We start from the raw sequence: 23,111 nt of genomic DNA, 5'->3' as shown, positions 1-23,111 counted from the left end.
GCTTTTTCCCTTTGCTTTCTTCTCAAAGTGCTTACATGCAGAGAACCTTGCCAATATAAAAGAAATAAAGGCTATGCGGGTGAAATTGAAGAATAGGCAACTAAAAAGTTTTAAAGCACACAAACACAAACGGCATGTTTACTGTGAGATTCCACATGCTAAGAGCACCGTGGAGAGGAGGGGACTTCTTACACCTCTTGTAGTATGCAAAGGCATGAAGACACACAGATGACCGAGGACACCATGACACAGGATGCGCTTAACTAAAACCACACACAGGAAGGGTACTTTGTGCACAAGAGTAACGACCCGTGGACTATAAAATCCATAGCACAGCATGGAGCAGCGGCGGGCACACACGAGTCTCACGAGGAATGTGCAGTTGTCTTACACAGCCTTGCTGTTATCTCCTTCACTGTCTACTGGAGGTACCATCATCGTGGGGTGCCCAGAGGCTGACATGGACATCGACTTCTGATGTCTCAGCCGACAGGTGGAAGATGTGGCACAAACTGAGGCAGGGCTAGCTGCATAAGCGAACAGTTCTGTCAGGCTGGGAGGGGGTTTGGGTTCAGGCAGAGGCAGAAACAACAATATGATGGCGCAGTGACAAAAAGAGCGACCTGCTATTTAAAGCACATACCTTCCTCCCCAAACCATCTCATTTTTGCCTTAGAACAAAAATCTCTTAACCTTGTTTTGGGGATTCTGTAGCAATTACTAACCTGTAGCTGCTTTTTTTTCCAAACAGTATAAGATTTATTAGCTTTAAAGAAGAAAAATGACATCTTACTTGTTTGAATATTTATGTGAGGGGGCAATGTCTTCTAAGCTGTGTACAAAACAAAGCCTTTCCCGAAAGAGATGTCTCCGTTCAAACTGAAGTGGTCGAGTGAATCTATAACATGAGCACACCGTGCTTTCAACCTGTTCCCCAAGCACACAGACATATTTTAAATGGACTAATAAAATAACAGGTATAGTAACTAGGTACTATTTATCAAAGTTCCTATGCTGTGTAAAGATAGATGAGAATCTTCCTATGCAAAGGACATTCACTTTATAAACAAGTCAAAATTCCTAAGGGATCAACACAGCCCCTTTTTTCAAGGCAGAAACTAGTAAGAGTAATTAACTGCTCACAGAGAAAAAGACTGATAGAACCCTCACCAGGACCACACTGTTCCTTAACTCCAGTTCAGTCATCCTGCCCCTGGAGTTCCAAAGAGGCAGTTTTTCTCCTTTGAGGTGAGAGGGATTCAGAACTCTGATCCTGCACACCAGTCTGCACACCCTCCCCAACTCTATCCCAGGGTCTCTCCACAGAGGGTCTTTCCTCCTCTCCCACATAGGCCTATACCATAGCATCTATCTTCATTGGTCTTCTGGCCTTCACTGCACACTTTCCAAACTGTCCACCATACAGATGTGAACTTCCCCAAAACAAACATGACTTGGTCACTCATCTGCTTATAGCCTTTCAAAAGCACGCTGAGTCTTCAGGGCCAAGTTCAAATCCCTCACCCTGGCATCCCAGTTGCACCCTTAGGCACCCACAGCCCAGGCCTACCTTCTACTGTTACCTCTGGGGACATGACTTTTGGGAGATCCTATGATACGCAATCCTTTGGTCATACATCAGGTCAAATGACTTTCACAGGAACTATTATCTGTGCCTGGAGAGCAGGCATCTTCTATTTTCATCACAACTTAACCCAGAGGTCACCCTTCTGCATGACGACTTCCCTGGTATCCTCTCTCATCAGCAGCTTATTATCCCCTTTTGTATTATATGCAACTGCTACTACACACCATTTTTATCAAGGGTATCACAGTAACCCTTTCCTGCTTGAGTGTCCCAAAGCATGGTGCTTAAAAAATGCTCTCCTAACTGAAAAGGTAAATTAATGAAATGAATCACTGGAGTTCTGACAGTCCTGATATGGGGGACAGAGGTGTCTATAATACACTGTTCAAGATCTGTTTGTATCTGTATCTTTGAGAATTTTGTCCTCTGATTTGGGAGAATGGCTCTAATATAGTCACAGAAAAATTGGAAACAAATGCCTATTTATAAAGATAAAAATAGACTGTGTTTTTGCCACTTGGCATCAACTCTTTACCTTGGAGTAATGACACCTGAATTCTGCTATGAGGGAAACAAGTTCCTCGGCTCTGGATGTCATGGACTCTACTCCAGAATTTCCCAGCCACTCTGGCCAGTGACAGACTTAGAGATGAGCACATGGCCGAAACTATACCAGCCTGAACCCAGAGATAGCCCCAGGGCTTCTGTCTGAAGAAAGCTGAGTGTGGGAAGATGCCAAATCTAATGCTGCTGAGCCCAACCAGGGAATCACTATAGAGGAAGTAGAATTGGGAGATGGACCTGATTCTATTCCTGCACTTTTTTGGTTATAGGAACTCAAAAATAATTTTTAAAAAAAGATCTTATTTACTTGAGAGAGAGAGAGAACGAACAAGCAGGGGGAGCAGCAGAGAGGGAGCAGGGAGCCCAAAATGGGGCTCGATCCCAGGACCCCGGGATCAAGACCTGAGCTGAAGAGAGATGTTTAACTGACTGAGCCACTCAGATGCCCCAAAGATACACTTAAAAAAAAAAGATTTATGTATTTATTTGAGATAGAGAGGGAGACAGTGTGCACACATGGGGAGAGGGCAGAAGGAGAGAGAGAGAATTTCTAGCAGACTCCCCACTGAATGCAGAGCCTGATGCAGGGTTCAATCTCACAACCCTGAGATCATAACCTGAGCCAAAAGCAAGAGTCAGTACTCAACTGACTGAGCCACACAGGTACCCCAAAGATGCCTTTTTTATTTTATTTTTTTAAAGATTTACTTATTTATTCATGAGACGGAGAGAGAGAGAGAGAGAGAGAAGAAGCAGGCTCCTTGCAGGGAGCCCAAAGCAGGAATCGATCCCGGATCCCAGGATCATGACCTGAGTTGAAGGCAGGTGCCCAACCACTGAGCCACCCAGGCGTCCCATAACGATGATCTTTTTAATTTAAGCTTGTTTGGACTGGGTTTCTGTCACCTGCAACACAAGTCCTAACTGATTCAACTTTTTAATTTTTTTAGATTTTATATATTTGTCAGAGAGACAGAGAGGGAGCAATCATAAACAGAGGCAGTGGCAAACAGAGGGAGAGGGAGAAGTAGGAGCAGGCTCCCTTTGGAGCAGGGAGCCTGATGTGGGGCTCGATCCAGGACCCTGGGATCATGCCCCGAGCCCAAGGCAGATGCTTCACCAACTGAGCCACCCAGGTGTCCCTAAACTCCTTTTAAAGATTAGTCAAGTGTAGTAGTGAGAAGCAGGGGGAAAATAGCAAAACAAGCAGTGGTTTAACTAACTGAAGAAATGCTTGCTCGTCTATCTCATATATACAAACATAAAAACATACATACATATGCATACAACTTTATTTTTTAACAAGTTACAGATAAATACAATTGTCTTTTGTGCTCTCTATTCAAGGCAGGTCAAGGGTCAACATACTTTTTTTTTTTTTAAGATTTATTTATTTATTTATTCAGAGAGAGAGAGAGAGAGAGAGCGAGGCAGAGACACAGACAGAGGGAGAAGCAGGCTCCCTGCAGGAAGCCCGACGTGGGACTCAATCCCGGGTCTCCAGGATCACACCCTGGGCCACAGGGGGCACTAAACTGCTGCGCCACCAGGGCTGCCCAAGGGTCAACATACTTGAAGTCTCTGCCCAGCTGCTACCTTTTCTTGCTCAAATTAGGAGCTAGGATTATTGGGTGCATTAAAAGCAAGGGAAGAAGGGAAGATGGGGTTGTCTGGCTTCTTCCCTGGAGAATAGGAATGATCTCAAAGACTGAAGAAGGAAAGGGCTTTTTAGTCAGTATACAGAGCAAGAAGTTGCTTGATCTATTCCCCCCGAGGCACACGGCTCATTGGTTGGACCACGTAGGTAAGATCTACAAGGCATATAAGCATGGCAAGACCAGACAATCTGCAGCAAAAAGGTGACCCTCCTCAAACTTATAAACATTTATGAAAAGGAAGTAATAAATTGGTATTTTCATTATAAATTAAATTTTTTGACACATTAATCTTAAAGGTAATTAAATGAATCATTTTACACATTTAAACCCTATCACATCATGAATTTCAGAAAGCAAGCAACAAAACAGATGTGAGGGACGCCTGGGTGGCTCAGTGGTTGAGCATCTTTGCTTGGGGCGTGATCTCAGAGTCCCGGGATTGAGTCCACCACTGGGTTCCCTACGAGGAATCTGCTTCTCTCTCCCTCTCTACCTGTGTCTCTACCTTTCTCATGAATAAATAAATCTCAACAAAACAAAACAAGACACAGATATGAAATATAACCACCATTTTTAACACTTATCTGGTGGTAAATTTTTGTCCAGTTTTCACAGCAATCAACTTGATGACCTTTTAGAATATATAGCCTCATGTGATATTGGGGTTGTCTGTTGCAAACAATTTTTGAGACTTGTACAAATTTGAAATTCAACAGACATTTAGTGAGTTTATGGTTTCCTAAATCAAGACTATAAGCCTACCGCAGAAATCAAAAAACCCCACATGTGACTGGGCAAATGCGGAATTAAAAATATAACCTAAAAGATACATGTGGGAACTTTCTCTCCTGAATCCCTGTGCCTTGATACAGGACGAATGGATAAAAGGATAAAATAATAGAGCCATTTTACAATTTTAAAACTTTACCTAGAATATCAAATACCTAAAACTTCTTTGAAAATATTCTGTTGTGGGACTCCTGGGTGGATCAGCAGTTGAGCATCTGCCTTTGGCTCAGGGTGCGATCCTGGGGTCCTGGGATCGAGTCCCACATCAGGCTCCTTGCATGGAGCCTGCCTCTCCCTCTGCCTGCGTCTCTGCCTCTTTTGTGTCTCTCTCATGAATAAATAAAAAATCTTCAAAAAAAATTCTGTTGTGCATTATTATAACTGTATCACACTACTTCTTTGGGGGCCCTGAAATGAATACATGTTGAATAGTCTCCTATACATTTCTCATATGTAAGAGCAGGATACAGAGTCCATGTTATGTGTGTAGGTTACCAAATTAATTAAGTTGAGAAATCAGTGTAAATTAAGAAAATTCCTGATATTCATATCTGAATGGTCTGTCATAAATACTTTCATAAGCTAGTATACGTTGAGCACTATGTGCCTGCCTCTGTGCTAAGTTATTCAAGACTCATTGTAAGAACCTACATGACTGACCGAATCATACAACTAAAGATGTGGTTACATTTTCTCACTCTTTTTTTATACTGACTGTTCATCGTCGCTGGAACTAGGCCACTGACAGAGTCTGACATCAGAAGGGAGAATAATTACAGAGAATAATTACATCAGGAGACATAGCAGAAAATAAGCAGGACTTCGGTATACCTGGTGTCAAAACAATGGTCTAAGAAAACAGCTCACATATGCTCAAGCCAAAGCAACTGTCTGCCAAATCCTGTAATTTGTCCTTTAAACAACAAGGACTTCTTTATTTTCATACAGCAAGGCTGATAAAACAGAAAGAATGCACTGGTAAGAATCAATCCATAAAATTAATTTTAAAATGAAACAATGATGACATTATCAATGGGGAGAATTTAAAACATTACCCCATGCTCAAGGCAGGATTTAAAAGATAGCTGGAAAAGAGCTTGTTTAGGACATGTACAGCCTTTGGTTTAAACTTGCACAGCCTTTACTAGCTATGATCATGCTCATGTTAGAATTCTATAAACATACACGTATATGAGAAAAAAAAGTCCCACATATTCATGGTCGAAAATGAAAATGAACATAATTCCTTCAGAAGTTAACAGGGATCCAGGCACCCTGTAGCACCTGCCAATATTTTACTCTAGGAGCCAGAGACCTATATGGGAAGAGAAGAAAGTAACTTTCTGCCTAAGAAGTCCTCTGTGCCCAAAGAAGGTGTAGTGCATCTAATTTATGACTCAGCATCTACTTTAAGGGTGAGAAAGTTGTCATATTTACTGTCCTAAATGAAAGTAAAAAATAGGACTAGTTTGGCACTCACACCTCCAATAATTTTCCACAGTTTTTCAATGAATTTGTATGATAGAAAAAGAAAATCTAAATGTTACACAAAATTTGGGCCCTGTCTTGTGTAGTTTGATGTTGAGACTACTGGTCTAAAGATAAGAACAAGACTTTCAAAAGCAAAGCATTTGCTTATTTAAAAAATGTATTTACTTGACAGAGAGAGAAGAAAAGAGAGCTCACAAGCAGGGGGAGCAACAGAGGGAAGGGGAGAAGCAGGGAGCCTGATGTGGGACTCGATCCCAGGACCCCGGGATCATGACCTGAGTTGAAGGCAGATGTTTAACTGACTGAGCCACCCAGGCGTCCCAGAAGCAAAGCATTTAAATGACTGAAACTAACAGAAGCAATGAGGCCTGGCTTGGGATAAGAAAGAGAACCCCAACAGGGAAGGTGTCTGCAGAGAGGACACACACAGGCAATTACTCCAAAGTACTTAGAGAATTCTTCAAACTATTTTTCCAAAGAGTGAAATCGAATATTGCAGGAAGGGAGAGTTAGAAGAGCATGTGCATACACATGAACACAAGGAAAGGAGCAGAGATTAGATCCTTTTTTTTTTTTTTTTTAAGATTTTATTTATTTATCCATGACAGACACAGAGAGATGCAGAGACACAGGCAGAGGGAGAAGCAGGCTCCATGCAGGGAGCCCGATGTGGGACTTAATCCTGGGTCATGCCCTGGGCTGAAGGCGACGCTAAACCGCTGAGCCACCTGGGCTTTCCAGATCCTGGTCCAACAGCCTTTATTTTATTTTATTTTTTTTATTTTTAAAGATTTTATTTATTTATTCATGATAGACATAGAGAGAGAGAGAGAGGCAGAGACATAGGCAGAGGCAGAAGCAGGCTCCACGCAGGGAGCCTGATGTGGGACTTGATCCCGGGACTCCAGGATCGCGCCCTGGGCCAAAGGCAGGCACCAAACTGCTGAGCCACCCAGGGATCCCCCTAACAGCCTTTTAAAGTCTGACTCTGTACTTAAGAGGATTGTATTTCCTAAAGGTCAAAAATAACCTGACAATAGTTTAGTAAATTAGAAGAATTTGCAAACAGAAGAAGAGTCATGAAACAACATTTACATTGGAAACTTTTTTTCTTTTTTAAGATTTAATTTATTTATTCATGAGAGATACAGAGAGAGAGGCAGAGACACAGGCAGAGGGAGAAGCAGCTCCATGCAGGGAGCCCGATGTGGGACTTGATCCTGGGACGCTGGGGTCACGCCCTGGGCCAAAGGCAGAGGCTTAACCACTGAGCCACCAGGCACGCCAATATTGGAAACTTCTAATTGTCTTCTAGTGATATATATACACTATTAAATAACTTTGAACTAGAAGAAATTTGATATATTTGATACTGTAATAAAAGAAAAAAGAAACTACCAGAAAATAGACTACTATTAAAAAAATAAATATATCAGTCATTATTTGTACGCTATCTAGGAGTTGCCATACCATATTCAAGTTATTAACAGTTTTTAATCATAAGGAAAATACAATGTTAAAACAAGTACACATAGGAATCAGAAAAGAGAATACTGGAAGGTAAATATGTTTTAAAAGGCACTGAGTCATCAACACAATCTCATACAACAAGATTTTGGCTTCATGTCAATTCAAAGTTAAGTGGTCTGTGGAAGACGGAAACGATAAACAGCCTGGTTTTGAGGATGAAAGAGAAAAGAAGAATCTTTGCTTATAAGGCTGTCACAGAAGTTAGTGATCAAACATTTGACTAATGAGATCTAAAGGGAACAGAAACCATACAATGCATTTTCAGAAAGTAAATGTCAGAAAAAAAGAAAGAAACCATTTTGATGCAGACATGGGACTGTGACGAGACCAGACAATGTTCAAGTTAGGAGGCCAGTGGACAATGAAAGATGACGGGAATTTAGTTTATGGATTTCTATTCCAGAAATTTACTTGCTCATTGTGGCTTTACCTCACCCTTCCGAATTTATACACTACTCTTACGAAAAGAAAAAAGGAAAATCCACGGTTGCCTGAGAAATTTGTTCCATAGAGAATATATCTAACTACTCCACCAATCCCAACCTTTCTTTTCCCCCTGCAAACTACGGTCTTTGGCCCTACTTAATCCCACTTTTCCTACTCAACTTATCCACTTGGCCCCTTTGGTAAACTGCTGGCTTGTTACCAAAGGCTCACTCACCCTGCTCACATTGTCCTCCAGAGGCTTGGCTCCTTGGGCTCCACATTCTTATCCCTCCCCACTTTACCCTTTGTTCAACTTATTAATGTACACAAAATAATATCTACTTCCCCATTTGCTACTCTACAATTACACCACAGCTTAAGACGTGTCTCCTGTGGGAAAGCTCCCTGATTTAACTGAAACCTTTCAACCATCACACACATAGCCTGCCAGGAAGATAAGCTCTGGATAATGAGAGGAATTTAAATTCCAGTATATCACTAAAAATTTGCATTTAAATTTAACTTACCGTGAAAGAATACTTACCATTATTATCTGAATTTTGATTGTAAAAACTGAGAAGTAAACAACATGCTTCCATTTTGGGGGGAAAAAAAACAAATTTTCTTGCAAACAGGTAAGATTTCATACCTGTTTTCTTTCCCATTCTGAATTACTGAATGTCTATCAGCTGTAGTTCTTTCACTGCAAACGTAAGTATTTCGCCGTGTCATTCCACCAGATGCTGTATTAGTCTATTAAAAAAAAGGGGGTGGAGAGTTTTTGTCTTAAACTATGTAGTAATAAGGAAAGTACAATGAGAAAAAAAGTTCATCTAAATACACATGAATACTGTAGTCTTTGAAAAACTGACACTAAGCTATCTGTAGTACTGGCTAAAAAATCACAAAAGGTGGTGGAGGTAACAGCCTCTGCCCTGTCTCTCCTGGCAGAAAGAATGAAACCTAGCTATGGTAGAATGACTCTAAAAAGCCGGCTATAATAATCCATAAAGTAATAACTCATAGATTACTTAAAACAAGATAAAGATCCACTGTTATTAAAAGCTGATGCTTTTAAAATAAAAAAAAATTTTAAAGAGTTTAGTTTATTCATGAAAGACACAGAGAGAGAGAGAGAGAGAGAGTTAGAGACATAGGCAGAGGGAGAAGCAGGCTCCCTGCAAGAAGCCTGATGCAGGGGATCCCTGGGTGGTGCAGCAGTTTGGCGCCTGCCTTTGGCCCAGGGCACGATCCTGGAGACCCGGGATCGAATCCCACATCGGGCTCCCGGTGCATGGAGCCTGCTTCTCCCTCTGCCTGTGTCTCTGCCTCTCTCTCTCTCTCTGTGTGACTATGATTAAAAAAAAAAAAAAAGAAGAAGCCTGATGCAGGACTTGATCCCGGATCCTGGGATCACGCCCTGAGCAGAAGGCAGACACTCAACCACTGAGCCACCCAGGCGTCCCTAAAATAAAGATTATTATTTTTTTTATTTATTATTTAAGATTTTATTTATTTATTCATGAGAGACAGAGAGAGAGAGAGGCAGAGACAGAGGCAGAGGCAGAGGGAGAAGCAGGCTCCATGCAGGCAGCCCGATGCAGGACCCGATCCCGGGCCTATAGGATCATGCTCGGGGTTGAAGGCAGATGCTCAACCGCTGAGCCACCCAGGTGTCCCACCTAAAATAAAAATTAAAAAAGATCAGGGACGCTTGGGTGGTTTAGCGCTTGAGCGCCTGCCTTCGGCCCAGGGTATAATCCTGGAGTCCCAGGATCGGGTCCCCCATCGGGCTGCCTGCATGGAGCCTGCTTCTCCCTCTGCCTCTGTCTCTGCCTCTCTCTCTCTCTGTGTCTCTCATGAATAAGTAAATAAAATCTAAAAACAACAACAACAACAAAAAAAACAACTCTGTGTAATTTTCTATGGGGACTTGTGTTTTCATTTCTTTTGGATACATACCTAGGGATGAAATTGCTAGCTCATATGATAATTCAATGATTAATGTTTTGAGGCACTGCCAAACTTTCCCACACTGACTATACCATTTCCCATTCCTACCATATTTGAGAGTCCCTGTTTCTCCACATCCTTGCCAACATTTGTTATTTTCTGGTTTTTACTATAGCTCCTAGTGGGCATAAAATGGTAGCTCATCATGGCTTTGATTTTTATATATATATTTTAAAGATTTTATTTATTTATTCGAGAGAGAGAGAGAGAGAAGCAGAGACATAGGCAGAGGGAGTAGCAGGCTCCACACAAGGAGCCTGATGTGGGACTCAATCCCGGGACTCCGGGATCATGCCCTGTGCCAAAGACAGCCACTCAACCACTGAGCCACCCAGGCGTCCCTATTTAGCACATACATACATACATACATACATTTATTTATTTAAGATTTTATTTATATATTCATGACAGACACAGAGAGGCAGAGACACAGGCAGAGGGAGAAGCAGGCTCTGTGCAGGGAGCCTAATGTGGGACTCAATCCCAGGACTCCAGGATCACGCCCCGGGCCGAAGGCAGGCACCAAACCACTGGGCCATTCAGGGATCCCCCTATTTATTTAACACATCTTTAAACCGGACTGTTCGTAATTTTGTGGTTGAGTTGTAAGGGTTCTTTATATATTCTGGATGTTAAAACTTTACCAAATACATGATTTGAAAATATTTTCTCCTGTTCTGTAGGTTCTCTCTTTTTATATTCTTGGTAATATCCTTCGATGCACAAAAGTATCTAATTTTGATGTAGTGCAGTTTATCTTTTTTTCTTTTTGTTTTTCATGCTTTGGTGCCTTTTTTTTTTTTTAAAGATTTTTTATTCATGAGAGAGATAGAGAGAGGGGCAGGGACACAGACAGAGAAGCAGGCTTCCTGCCAGGAACCCAGTGTGTGACTCCATACTGGAACTCCAGGATCATGTCCTGAGCTGAAGGCAAGACACTCAACCACTGAGCCACCCAGGCGTCCTGGTGTCATATTTCTGAATATGTGTAATGCAGGTTGTTCAGACTTAACCCGTGTCTTTTCTAATAGTTTTATAGTTTTAATTCTTAGGTTTAGATTTTTGTTTTTCATTTTAATTATTTTTTATTTGTATATTTACCTTGTATTTCTTTTTTTTTTTTTTAAATGATAGTCACACACACACACACAGAGAGAGAGAGAGAGAGAGAGGCAGAGACACAGGCAGAGGGAGAAGCAGGCTCCATGCACCGGGAGCCTGACGTGGGATTTGATCCCGGGTCCCCAGGATCGCGCCCTGGGCCAAAGGCACGCGCTAAACTGCTGCGCCACCCAGGGATCCTCTTACCTTGTATTTCTAATCCTTTTTTAAAAAAAAATTTTTAGGGGCAGCCCAGGTGGCTCAGTGGTTTGGCGCCGCCTTTAGCCCAGGGTGTGCCTTCTGGGCCAAAGGCAGACACTAAACCACTGAGCCACCCAGGGATCCCCTAAGAACAATTTTTAAACAAAGAAAAGCAGCCACTTTAATAAAGCATGAGTAGACCATGTATAGGGAAATTCAAAATAGATGGAAGAAAATTTTAATAATGTTATTTTTCTAAGTAATCAGACATGGGTGACTGATAACGTTTGGGTTATATCTTCAAAAGGGAGATGTGTACATGAGTAGAATAACAAGGACAGAAAGCCAAGAAGGCATAGGAGATGGTCTTACCTTCCTCTCACAACTGTCAACAAAAGCTGGGGGCTGAACTTAAATTGTAGGGCTGTGATGTGACAACCTAAGTTTATGGCATTAAGAAGCCAAAATAAAAAATCTTCATACAGGGATTATACTCTGATAAAACACAAGGTCAGAGGATGGAGCAGACAAACCCCTTTGGGTTTATGAGGTCCTATCCCCAGAGCTGCACAAATAAAAACCTCCCAGGGTGCTCCTGGGTGGCTCAGCAGTTTAGCATGTCTTCAGCCCAGGGCGTGATCCTGGAGACCCGGGATGGAGTCCCACATCAGGCTCTCTGTGGGGAGCCTGCTTCTCCCTCTGCCTGTGTCTCTGCCTGCCTCTCTCTCTCATGAATAAATACAACCTTCAAAAAATAAAAAAATAAAAGCCTCCCAAAAAGGGCAGGAGAGCTTCTCCAGTCTCTAAATTGGGTTGAGGTAGAGGGAGGGCTGTGTCATGTTAACTTTGTAGGAAAAAAGTGTGATTACAGAATATTCCTAAAATTGCATGTTCTCTGCAAATACTGTCTTAAATTATTTCAAGAGTGCTAAGAATAATTACTATATTAGGTCAAATAGAGCATATTTCAATTCACAGAAGTTCCTGAAACCAAGTAGACTGAATTTACTTTCAGAAATACTACCTACTTAAGGGAGAGATTTGTTAAGGATAGAGATTAAGAGATGTATACAGATCAGCAGTATAATTTTAGGCAATTACCTAACTTTTTTTCATTTTCTCTACCTTAAAATTTAGCTAATACACGCAAAGCACTTAGCACAGTCCCTGGCACACAGTAAGGACTCAGTCCAAAGTTCTTTATCGTAAGAACCCTCTGAAGATGCACACCACATCCCAGGCCCTCCGGCAATCAGACCTCCCAGTATCCTACATAGACTCTGTTAGGCTTCTGTCTGCACTGTTAACATTCAGCTTTACTTCCTGTTAGGCTATGAGGTATTTCAATTTCTCAGCATCTGATAAAACCTAAAGCTCAGCAGATGTTTGAAAGATCTGAACACTCATCTAGTGGGATGGGGCTCAGCAAGAAACAACTTCAAAACAGATATTGAAGGGGATCTCTATAGGTTGAGACTGGGCATGGTGGCCTAGTGGGGACAGCACTGCAGGTGGATAAGAACAAAGGAACAAAACATCCAGGCCACTGCAATCCTATAGTGCTAGGAATGCTCTATAGTTTAACAATACTTACACTAGGGACAGTAGAGCTTTTCTTGCGTTCAGGAATATCAGCCTTATTGGGATTACTTGCATTCCCAAGCATGGGGCTGGCTGGAGCAATTCCCTTTCCTCCAACAGCACTTCCACTTGATTTCCGGGAAGGAATTCCATCTTCTTTGAGGTCACTATCTGCAGTGCTGGTCTGACTCCTTTTCGGATATGCCACAACTGAAGGAATAGCTGGTCCAGCTAAAATAAAGAGTTTACTTTTTAAAAGTCAGAATATAGTTTTATATTTTATTCTGTGAAAATAAATACATTTTATATGATCCAAGATTGCTATCACTAAGAAAATACAAGACAGTAAAACACTGTAAAATGTCTCCCTATGCAATGAGTTCAATTGTGAAATTTCACTTACTTGTCCCTTTTTACTTGTTTTTATTTTTCTTTTAAGATTTTATTTAAAATAAAATGTCTATTTGTCTTTATTTATCTATGAGAGACACAGAGGGAAAAGAAGAGACAGAGGCAGAGGGAGAAGCAGGCTCCCTGTGGGGAGTCCTATGCGGGACTTGATCTCAGGACCCTGGGATCATGACCTGAGCCAAAAATTGATGTTCATCCAGTGAGCCACCCACGTGCCCCTCTTTCTACTTAAAGTTTTATGTTTTGTTTTTTATTTACTTTTATTTTTTTAAATATTTTATTTATTTATTCATAGAGACACACAGAGAGAGCGAGAGGCAGAGACACAGGCAGAGGGAGAAGCAGGCTCCATGCAGAGAGCCTGACATGGGACTCGATCCAGGATCTCCAGGATCACACCCTGGGCTGCAGGCGGCGCTAAACCGCTGTGTCACCAGGGCTGCCCTTGTTTTGTTTAGGGTTAGGGTTAGGGTTAGGGTCCCCCCACTCAGCATAGTTCCCTTGAGATCTATACAAATAGTTGCACCTATCAATACTTTTTTCCTTTTTATTGTTGAGTAGTGTTCCATGGTGTAGCTGTCTCACATAGAAATGGGATTTTTAAAAAGATTGATTTTATTTATTTATTTATTTATTTATTTATGAATGAATGAATGAATGAATGATAGAGAAAGAGGCAGAGACACAGGAGGAGGAAGAAGCAGGCTCCATGCCAGGAGCCTGATGTGGGACTTGATCCCGGGACTCCAGGATCGCGCCCTGGGCCAAAGGCAGGCGCTGAACCGCTGAGCCACCCAGGGATCCCCAGAAATGGGATTTTTATGTAAACTTGGTAAATATGTCTTTTCTTCCATGGTTGTTAGTTTTTGGGGTTACAGTCAGAACAACCCTCACCAATCCAGGTTGTAAAGAAAAAGTAAATTATTTCATGTGTCAACATTTCCATATTGTTTATATTTATATCTTCATTTCAAATGGAATCCACCCTTAAGATGTGAGAAATGGATGCAAATATTTTTTTTCTGATAACTGCCATATGCCCCAATACCATGTATTTTATTTTTTTAAAGATTTTATTTATTTATTCATGAGAGACAGAGAAAGAGAGAGAGAGAGAGAAAGAGAGAGAGAGAGAGAGAGAGAGGCAGAGACATGGCAGAGGGAGAAGCAGACTCCATGCAGGGAGCTGATGGATGTGGGACCCGATCCCGGGATTCCAGGATCATGCCCTGGGCTGAAGGCAGGTGCTCAACCGCTGAGCCACCCAGGCATCTCCCAATACCATTTATTAATAAACCAGTGATTCTTTACTTTTTTTTTTTTACAAGACAAAAGAACTCTTTGAAAATCTAATGAAGATCACCCTTCCTAGAAAAATATGTACATAGGGGGTTCAACTCATGGGGCTCAAATTAAGAACCAACGAAAAAACTTTTAAGTTGTGATTCTACAGAAGCAGGCATATATAAACCTAGATTGGCATCTAGAAGTAGGAAACAAGGGGAGAGATGTGAAGAGGAGAAAGAATAAGCTAAAAGGTGGGCTGCAGGCTTGTTTACTTGGTATCATGTGGGTGTGCTTTATTTATTTTTTAAGATTTATTTATTTAATTCACGCGTCCCTAGTGGGTGTGCTTTAGACACTGTATTGTAAGGGCAACTTCTCCCTCTGCCTATGTCTCTGCCTCTCTCTGTGTGTCTCTCACGAATAAATAAATAAAATCTTAAATAAAAAAAAAGACACCGTATTATAGAATCTATCCCATTTTTAGCACTTAAAAGAACACAGCCAGAGGCATAACCAATCTTTCTTTACTGACCACTGTCTTCATTAAAGAATAAAAAACAACACAGAATTGAGTCAGTGATTTTCTATATACGTGGATTTCCTGAAATATTCTTTTATGAACTTTTTTTTTGTTTTTTAAAAGTAGGCTCCAGGGCAGCCTGGGTGGCTCAGCGGTTTAGCATCGCCTTCACCCAGGGCGTGATCCTGGAGACCCAGGATTCAGTCCCGCGTCAGGCTCCCTGTGTGGAGCCTGCTTCTCCCTCTGCCTGTGTCTCTGTGCCTCTCTCTCTCTCTCTCTCTCTCTCTCTCTCGGTCTCTCATAAATGGATAAATAGAGAAATCTTTGGGAGAAAAAAAAAAGTAGGCTCCACTCTCAACTTGGGGCTTAAACTCATGACCCTGAGATTCAGAGTCACATGTTCTACTGACTGAGCCAGCCAGATGCCCCTCTATTTTGCACTTTTTAATATTAGAGGCTCCAAGAAGGAAGGATCATTATTATTACAAAAAGACTACTCCATGAGGTAATCAATCAGCGTGTTAGTGGACAGAGCCACAGGACCTGGGGCCAGAAGTTCAGGGGTTCTGTCACAGGCGTTCCCTCTTCTAAGTAACCTTGGGAGATTTGGTAAGCTCTCTCAGCTTATTTCCTTATTGATAAAATGGAGGTTAAGTGAGTGTATGACACAATGTCTAAAGCTCTTCTCAACTCCAAAATTTTCTGAACTAAGGAAAAAAGGCATTACCAACTCAAAAGGAATATATGTGCTTAGAAAAGAACTAACTTATTTTTTTTTTAAAGATTTTATTTATTTATTCATGACAGAGAGGAAGAGAGAGAGAGAGAGAGGCAGAGGAAGAAGTAGGCTCCATGCAGGGAGCCTGATGTGGGACTCGATCCCGGGTCTCCAGGATCACACCCTGGGCTGAAGGCGGTGCTAAACTGCTGGGCCACTGGGGCTGCTCGAGAAGAATTAACTTATTAATATGGTCACTAGAGACAGGAGAAAACGCCAAAAAAAAAAAAAAAGAAAAAGAAAAAGAAAATAAGTTTTTTTCTTGCAAGAATTTAGGAATAATTCCCTTTAAATTGGGTGGTTTAGAGCAATCTGTAAGCATTTTGCTAAATGCCATATTGTCCAGAGGCACTGAAAACCCCTCCTTAACAATGAACTTGAACAAAAAGACAGAGACCCAGATCAACACCAGGTTTACAAATGTCATGTGTACAAATCTTAGTGTCAGAACAGTTCTCAGCTCTCCATTATATCCTAGAATAGCAGCCAGGCCGACAGTTTACTGACAGTATCAGTACAGTGTGCTACACCCGCCCAAACCACACAGACGTGGCAACAACAGGGAGAGAGATGGACACCAAGCAAAGTGTCATCACCAAGCAAAGCTGTCCACACCTGGAATGTTCTGTGCCAGTGTAAGTGCCAAATCTCAAGGTGAAAGAATGGAAGTGGATGATGTTCAGAAAAGAAAAAATGAGTGCTCCATGTGAGGATATATTTTTAGAAGTTAGGACCAGGCCAAGTAGTCTAGGTTCCTGATCTAGATTCCTGAATCAGAGAATGCTGGAATTAAGGAAATTAACATTCACAGGTTACAGGGGCACCTGGGTGGCTAAGTGGGTTAAGTGTCTGCCTTCAGCTCAGGTCATGATCCCAGGGTCCAAGGGTAGAGCCCCAAGTTGGGTTCCAAGCTGGGGAATCTGCTTCTCCCTCTGCCTCTTACCCTACTCCTTCTTTTTCTCTTGTATAAGTAAACAAAATCTTTTAAAAAAACAAAACCAAAAACCAAAAAACATTCACAGGTCACAGGCAAAGAAGTGTGCACGCATGTGCACACACACACACGCACACTAGTCTCTGGATCCCCACACACGGAGCTGCCTGGAAGGCAGAGTAACTGTTAAGTTTGGTAATCATATCCTTTAGGGTCTAAAGGCTCATAAAAGATTCACTGCTATGCTGAATATTTTAAGAGTGAGGGTGTTTTAGAAACACCAATGGCTAGAGTGAGGCTGAGAATGACCCAGGTCAAATATTTAAATCAAGTAAGGCAAAACTAGGGTACTATACATTCTCCACAGCTGGCCACCTGTAGCTACATAAATTTAGCTTAGGCAAAACTGAAAGCCATTTTCCCAGTTCAAGTGCTCAACAGCCACATGTGGCCACTGGACAGCATAAATCTAGAATACTTTCATTACTGCAGCAAGTGTTGGATAATGCTCAGGAAAATAAATCTGATGCAGAGATAAGGAAGAGTGGGAACAGAGAACCAGAGACTAAAGCAGGAGTCCCAGAGGAGTGAGTGTACTGAGGAGAATAGAGCCTTGAGATGATCATGCCATCACTGGCAGGGCTGGTAGGATAGAAATGTTCTGAAAGGAAATCAAGTCAGATTCCTATCCCAGTAGGCCTTAAGCAAAAGGTTGCTCCCAAAGTTAGGAGGTCTTTTGTGTGAGGAGAGACTGCAGGAGAACACACTGGAATGGAATGGTCTCAAACTTACCATGGTCACTGTACCGCCTCTGCTTCTGGCTGGAAGAAACACTTCTCTGCACCTTGTGGTGGGGAGACTGGCCAGTACTGTTGTTGAGGTCACTGCTTGGCCTAACCTTAGCAAGTGAAAGATTGCTGCTAGAACTGGAGTCACTAGCATCCAGCTAAGAGGAAATGAGAAGAACAGAGCAAACCACAACACGGACCCAAATGGTATGTTAGGAAACTAAACTTCTCATAACACACAAACCTCTCACAAACATTTCATTTACAGACGGAGAATCACGATGTACAAAAACGACAACCTTAAATTTGGGTACAAATATTTTTCTGACTGCTGAAAAAGCTCATGAAAGCATAGGTATTTATGATCTTCTTTTTAGGCTTTTTCAAATAATTTAAAATGTTCTCTTCATCTCATACTTTACATCATTTCTAATCTATTAATGGCTATAGGTTAACTTATGACATTCAAGTTTGTGACAACACCCACCATTAAGGTTACTATCTCAAAGTTAAAACAGTAATTCATAATGGTCATAGCAGTTAGATTTGTCATTTGCAGGTAAATTTAAAAATGATACATCCAAATATCACACATATTAACAAAATAAAAACTAAGAAAAGAACTTACTAAGCTCCATCATTTACCTAAACATCATGTTAGCTCCTTCTGATTAATTACTCTTACCTCTGAAGATTTTCTCCCCAACAGCAAATACGTAGCTGTGATCTCATCATATTTCATTTTACTAAGAGATTCTTGAATTTCTTCTTGTGAATATCCCATTCCCACCATAATATCTAAAAGAAGGACATAATATAGTTTATGTGTTTTGTTTAGATACAAAAATCACGGTGTTGCAGGATAAAATAATTTCCTTTATTTGACCCAAAACATCACAGATTTTTTTTAAGGTTTTTATTTATTTATTTGACAGAGAGAGAGAGAGAGAGAGAGAGCGAGCGCCCATGCGCATGCGAGCACACCAGCAGAGGGAGTAGCAGAGGGAGGGAGAGAAAACAGGATCCCCGCTGAGCAAGAAGCCCAAAGCGGGGCTAGATCCTGGGATTCTAGGATCATGACTTGAGCCTAAGACAGATGCTTAACCAACTCCAGGTGCCCCCATTATAGATTTTCTAACATAAATGGGCAGTTGACTAATTTCTGAGTTACTAAGTGATATTCTAGGAAACTACAGGTAAGTTCCTAAATACGACAAAACATACAAGCTGACTCATATAACTTACGTTTAACTTCCTACTGTTCCCATTTTAGCATATCCATAGGGGTCAAAAAGAAATATGTTGCTTGCACACACATCAGCATGCAGGCACAGAGTAATTTACCTATTCTTTTCTGGTCTGAGATGTCTAGTTCTGGTTCAACAAATGGTTTAAGTTCATCTTCTTCATGCCCTGCATTGATCCATCTGTCCTTCATGATTTGCTGAAAGGTGAACTATTCATTAGCAGCATAAAATAAAACATGCTGATAACCACAATGTTTAGAAAATTTTATTTTCAACATGTCAAGGATTATATCTCAAAGGATAACTTTAAAAAGTTTTTAATGTCCCAATCCCTGCTTTAAAAGCCCCAGGACACTATTCAGTATGCATACAAACCAATCAAAAGTCTAAAAATACTTTAGACTTTCCAAAGTCATTACTTATTTTGCACTTATGTGATTACCTCTAGAGTGCCTCGTTTTATTGGATTTAGCACCAGGAAACGTTTGAGAAGGTTTTCACAGTCTGTGGACATGTAGAAAGGGATTCTGTATTTCCCTCTTAATACTCTTTCTCTCAGTTCCTTGGGGAAGGGGGAGGTAGGGAGGAAAGAAAACTAGTGAGTCAATTTTTAGGTTAGAAAAGAACCCACTGAGATCCCATCATACTGACAGATCATTAAAATATTAACCGTCATCATTTAGTAATATGTTTAGCATTCTGAAGAACGTGGATAACAACGGGTTCTTATACCTTTAGGTTCTGTCCATCAAAGGGGAGTGACCCGCTGACTAGAGTGTAGAGAATTACGCCAAGGCTCCACACGTCAACTTCCGGCCCATCATATTTCTTGCCCTGGAAGAGCTCTGGGGCTGCATATGGAGGACTGCCACAAAACGTATCCAGTTTACTGCCAACAGTAAATTCATTGCTAAAACCAAAGTCAGCTATTTTAATGTTCATATCAGCATCTAACAATAGATTTTCGGCCTAGAGGGAAAACATCAAGACAAAAATGAAATTTAACCAAAATATAATTAGAACTGTGATAGAATTAGGCATTTCATAAAAGCTTTATGTAATGATATAAAGTTAAAATATCCTAATGAACAAAATGAGAAAACATTCTTTCTAGAGGAAAAACAAAAACAAAAACAAACCCCAGGAGATAAATTAGAATTTCTAATTTTATTATTAAATAATCATTATACCCAATGTGGGGCTGGAACTTACAACCTTGGGATCAAGAGTCAGGTGCTATCCTGACTGAGCCAGCCAGGCACCCAGAATTTCTAATTTTTTAACATTAACAAAGTTAACAGATACAAAATATAGATTAAATCTGGCAATATTTTAAACAGTAAATGCCTCATGATAAAAAAACATTTAAATAGCTTTTTCAATTAATAATGATAAGCAGCTTTAAAAAATGAATACTTGCTTTAAGTGGACAGCCACGTTTCACAAAAACTGCTAAAGAGCTATGCATGTGGCTATTATTGGGGAGGGGAGAGCCGTACACCTCATTCAAGATACAGATCATAGTCATTTTCACTTATTTCAACAAACATCTACCATGTGCCAATGACACACCTGGCATTATATTTGTGTCTGAACATTTAATGGTGAATAAGACAGACAGGGTCTGGTTAGAGGGGGAAAGGCAGAAAGCCAAGCAGCTATGCTTTGACTTCAGTGGGGAGCTGTGGGCCCAGCACTGAAATGTGCACAAAGGTTTCCTAAAGGGGGTAAAAATCAAAGCCACTGCCTAGAGGCCTAGTTGTTAATAGTGAGTATGAAGTGGCAGGCAGAATAAATAGTCTGAAAACTGAGAAGGGAAGAGAGAACACGTTTTACATTCAAAAAACTGAAAGTGTGTGGAAAAGAGGTGCAGGGGACATGGGCATGGCCCAAACACAAAGGGCCAGTCCAGCGACTGGTAGGAAGTTCAAGTTTTCAACCTAAGGGCAATGGGAAGCCATTAAAGGTGACTCAAGCAGGAAAATGACAATCTTGTTTGTATTTTGAAAAGATCAGACAAGTAAAGACAGACAAGAGAGGGAGAGGTAGGACACCTAGGTGGCTCAGCGGTTGAGCGTCTGCCTTCGGCTCAGGTCGTCATCCGGGGGTCCTGAGATTGAGTCCCACATAGGGCTCCCCGCAGGGAGCCTGCTTCTCCCTCTGCCTGTGTCTCTGCCTCTCTCTCTCTCTCATGAATAAATAAATTAAAAAAAAAAAAAAAAAAAAAAAAACAAGAGAGGGAGAGAAAGACTGGAAGCAGGGAAGACCAATGAGAAGCTAGTGTATGAAATGCTGGTGGTCTAGATGAGGAAGAGCGTGATCAAGAGCAATTTAGCAAACAGTAGCAAAAGCACCTGGGGACTAAAAGGACAGCAGAGCAAAGGAAATGGAGGCACTGAGGGATATGAGGCACTAGAATGAGAAATGAACAGTCCAGGAAGGAAAAAGGTAAAGGAAAGACATGTAGAAAGGGATTTCTACTGAACCTGAGGCACAAGAGCGGGGCTTAGTGGGTACACATCTGTCAGCTGGGGACTGGGTCCCAGAAGACACCTCTGGCTACTGACATGGATCATAGATTTGGGGGTCGGCAGCATATAGGAGCCACCGCAGCTACTAGAGTGGATGCCTAAGTAGCAGGGTGGATTGTGGAGAGGGACAAGCCATGGATAATAATTACATGCAGAGGGGGAGGAGGTATGTACCAACAGAATCTAGATGATGTTTAGAGAGATACGGCTGTGAAGGTGGAGAGAGAAAAGGTGTGTGTCTGGAAGGGGACTTGGGGTGGAGAGGTTTTTTGGTAAAAGATAGTCCAGTATTCAGCATGTTTTTGAAAATGCTGCTGGTGAGAAGCCAGTGGGCAGAGGGCCCAGGAACCAGAGGCAGGGTGGACAGAGCTGCCCTACTGACTGGAATAAGAGAAATGTTCTGAGAGGTGAAGGGGGTGCGTGGGTGCAGCTTGCTTTGCAGGCTTGCTAGGAAACTGAAGTGAGTTTCTGCCTGGCATTTCTATGTTCTCTGGGAAATAGAAAACGGTATCCTATGCCTAGAGTGAGGGCAGAAGCAAAGGAGTGTGCAGCAGGTCTCCAGCAGCACTGCTGTTACCAGGAGAGAAGGCTGACCAGAGACATGAAAGAGGTGGCCAGGTGGCACTTAGGGCACTGTTCGGTGAAAGCATACATTTAGGGAGGCCCCTAGCTGTTTGGTAGTATGATGTTATTTTTTCAGGACCAACTATGATTTACCTTAATTCAAATATAAAATACTTTTAATAAACTGTATTTCATGAGTACCAAAACCTGATTAAAAGGATCAATTATTAAAGGTTTTACTTTTTTTTTTTTTTAATGATAGTCACAGAGAGAGAGAGAGGCAGAGACACAGACAGAGGGAGAAGCAGGCTCCATGCACCGGGAACCTGACGTGGGATTCGATCCCGGGTCTCCAGGATCGCGCCCTGGGCCAAAGACAGGCGCTAAACCGCTGCACCACCCAGGGATCCCTTTTTCTTATTTAATAACATACTCTAACCTGTGACCACCCAGAAAACTGAGCATATACAGGTAGAGCACACACTCACAGACTAAGGGCCCTGCAACTCACCTTGAGGTCTCTGTGAACAATCCGCTTTTGGTGGCAGTACTGGACTGCAGATACAATCTGCACAGGAGAGACACAGATTAATAATCATTGTTAAGATGAAAACTTCATTAATGTTCACACAGGCAAAATACTCAGTGAGCACCTGAATATCTGTGTGGATCTCTAAAAATAATTTTCTTGTGCTTTGAACTTTCCGATTTGGAAAAATTCAGGGGTAAGGGCAAGAAGAGACAGGCAAGGATACTCTTCCTGGTCTAATTTTAACTGGCACGTCTCCTCTTGGGCTTACTTGATATTCTGGTTATTTGGGAATGTGGTGCCAAGGCCCAGTAAATTACCTGGATCTGGAGGACCCTAATTGCCCCCAGACCCAGGATCAGATGGCTCTGCTGCGATAGTACCCATGTAATTAACTCAAAACCAAACTGGCAATTATAGACTATCCATGGCCAGGTGTTCATCCACCTTGGGTCTCCTGCTAATTTCTTCTCTTCCCCATCAGGACTGCTTCTTATAACACTCTCTTCCTTTTACCTGCTGTGGGTTCAAAGACAGCAAAACTTATTTCACCTCTCTGAGGATCAGCTTCCTCTTCCTT

At 41.6% G+C, this 23,111-nt stretch overlaps 1 protein-coding gene across 14 annotated transcripts in view; it reads right to left on the bottom strand.

Moving 5' to 3' along the window:
* MARK3 (microtubule affinity regulating kinase 3) overlaps positions 1-23,111 on the bottom strand; it is a 121,712-nt gene that overhangs the window by 9,148 nt on the left and 89,453 nt on the right. For 7 of the 14 annotated variants that reach the window (XM_049113508.1, XM_035719570.2, XM_035719571.2 and 4 more), the window contains 9 exons: positions 22,514-22,570; positions 19,640-19,876; positions 19,350-19,469; positions 19,005-19,104; positions 18,346-18,458; positions 17,665-17,818; positions 12,956-13,173; positions 8,696-8,799; positions 392-553 (listed from right to left, as the gene is read on the bottom strand). In XM_049113508.1, the coding sequence (XP_048969465.1) occupies positions 392-553; positions 8,696-8,799; positions 12,956-13,173; positions 17,665-17,818; positions 18,346-18,458; positions 19,005-19,104; positions 19,350-19,469; positions 19,640-19,876; positions 22,514-22,570 (1,265 nt within the window). The remainder of the gene's footprint in view (positions 1-391; positions 554-8,695; positions 8,800-12,955; positions 13,174-17,664; positions 17,819-18,345; positions 18,459-19,004; positions 19,105-19,349; positions 19,470-19,639; positions 19,877-22,513; positions 22,571-23,111) is intronic. The other 7 variants (XM_025444052.3, XM_025444054.3, XM_025444053.3 and 4 more) reach the window with 3 other exon arrangements.

The sequence above is a fragment of the Canis lupus genome, chromosome 8 (assembly GCF_003254725.2).
Source record: "Canis lupus dingo isolate Sandy chromosome 8, ASM325472v2, whole genome shotgun sequence".
NCBI classification, from domain to species: Eukaryota; Metazoa; Chordata; class Mammalia; order Carnivora; family Canidae; genus Canis; species Canis lupus.
This window is presented reverse-complemented; position numbering and strand designations above follow the sequence as displayed.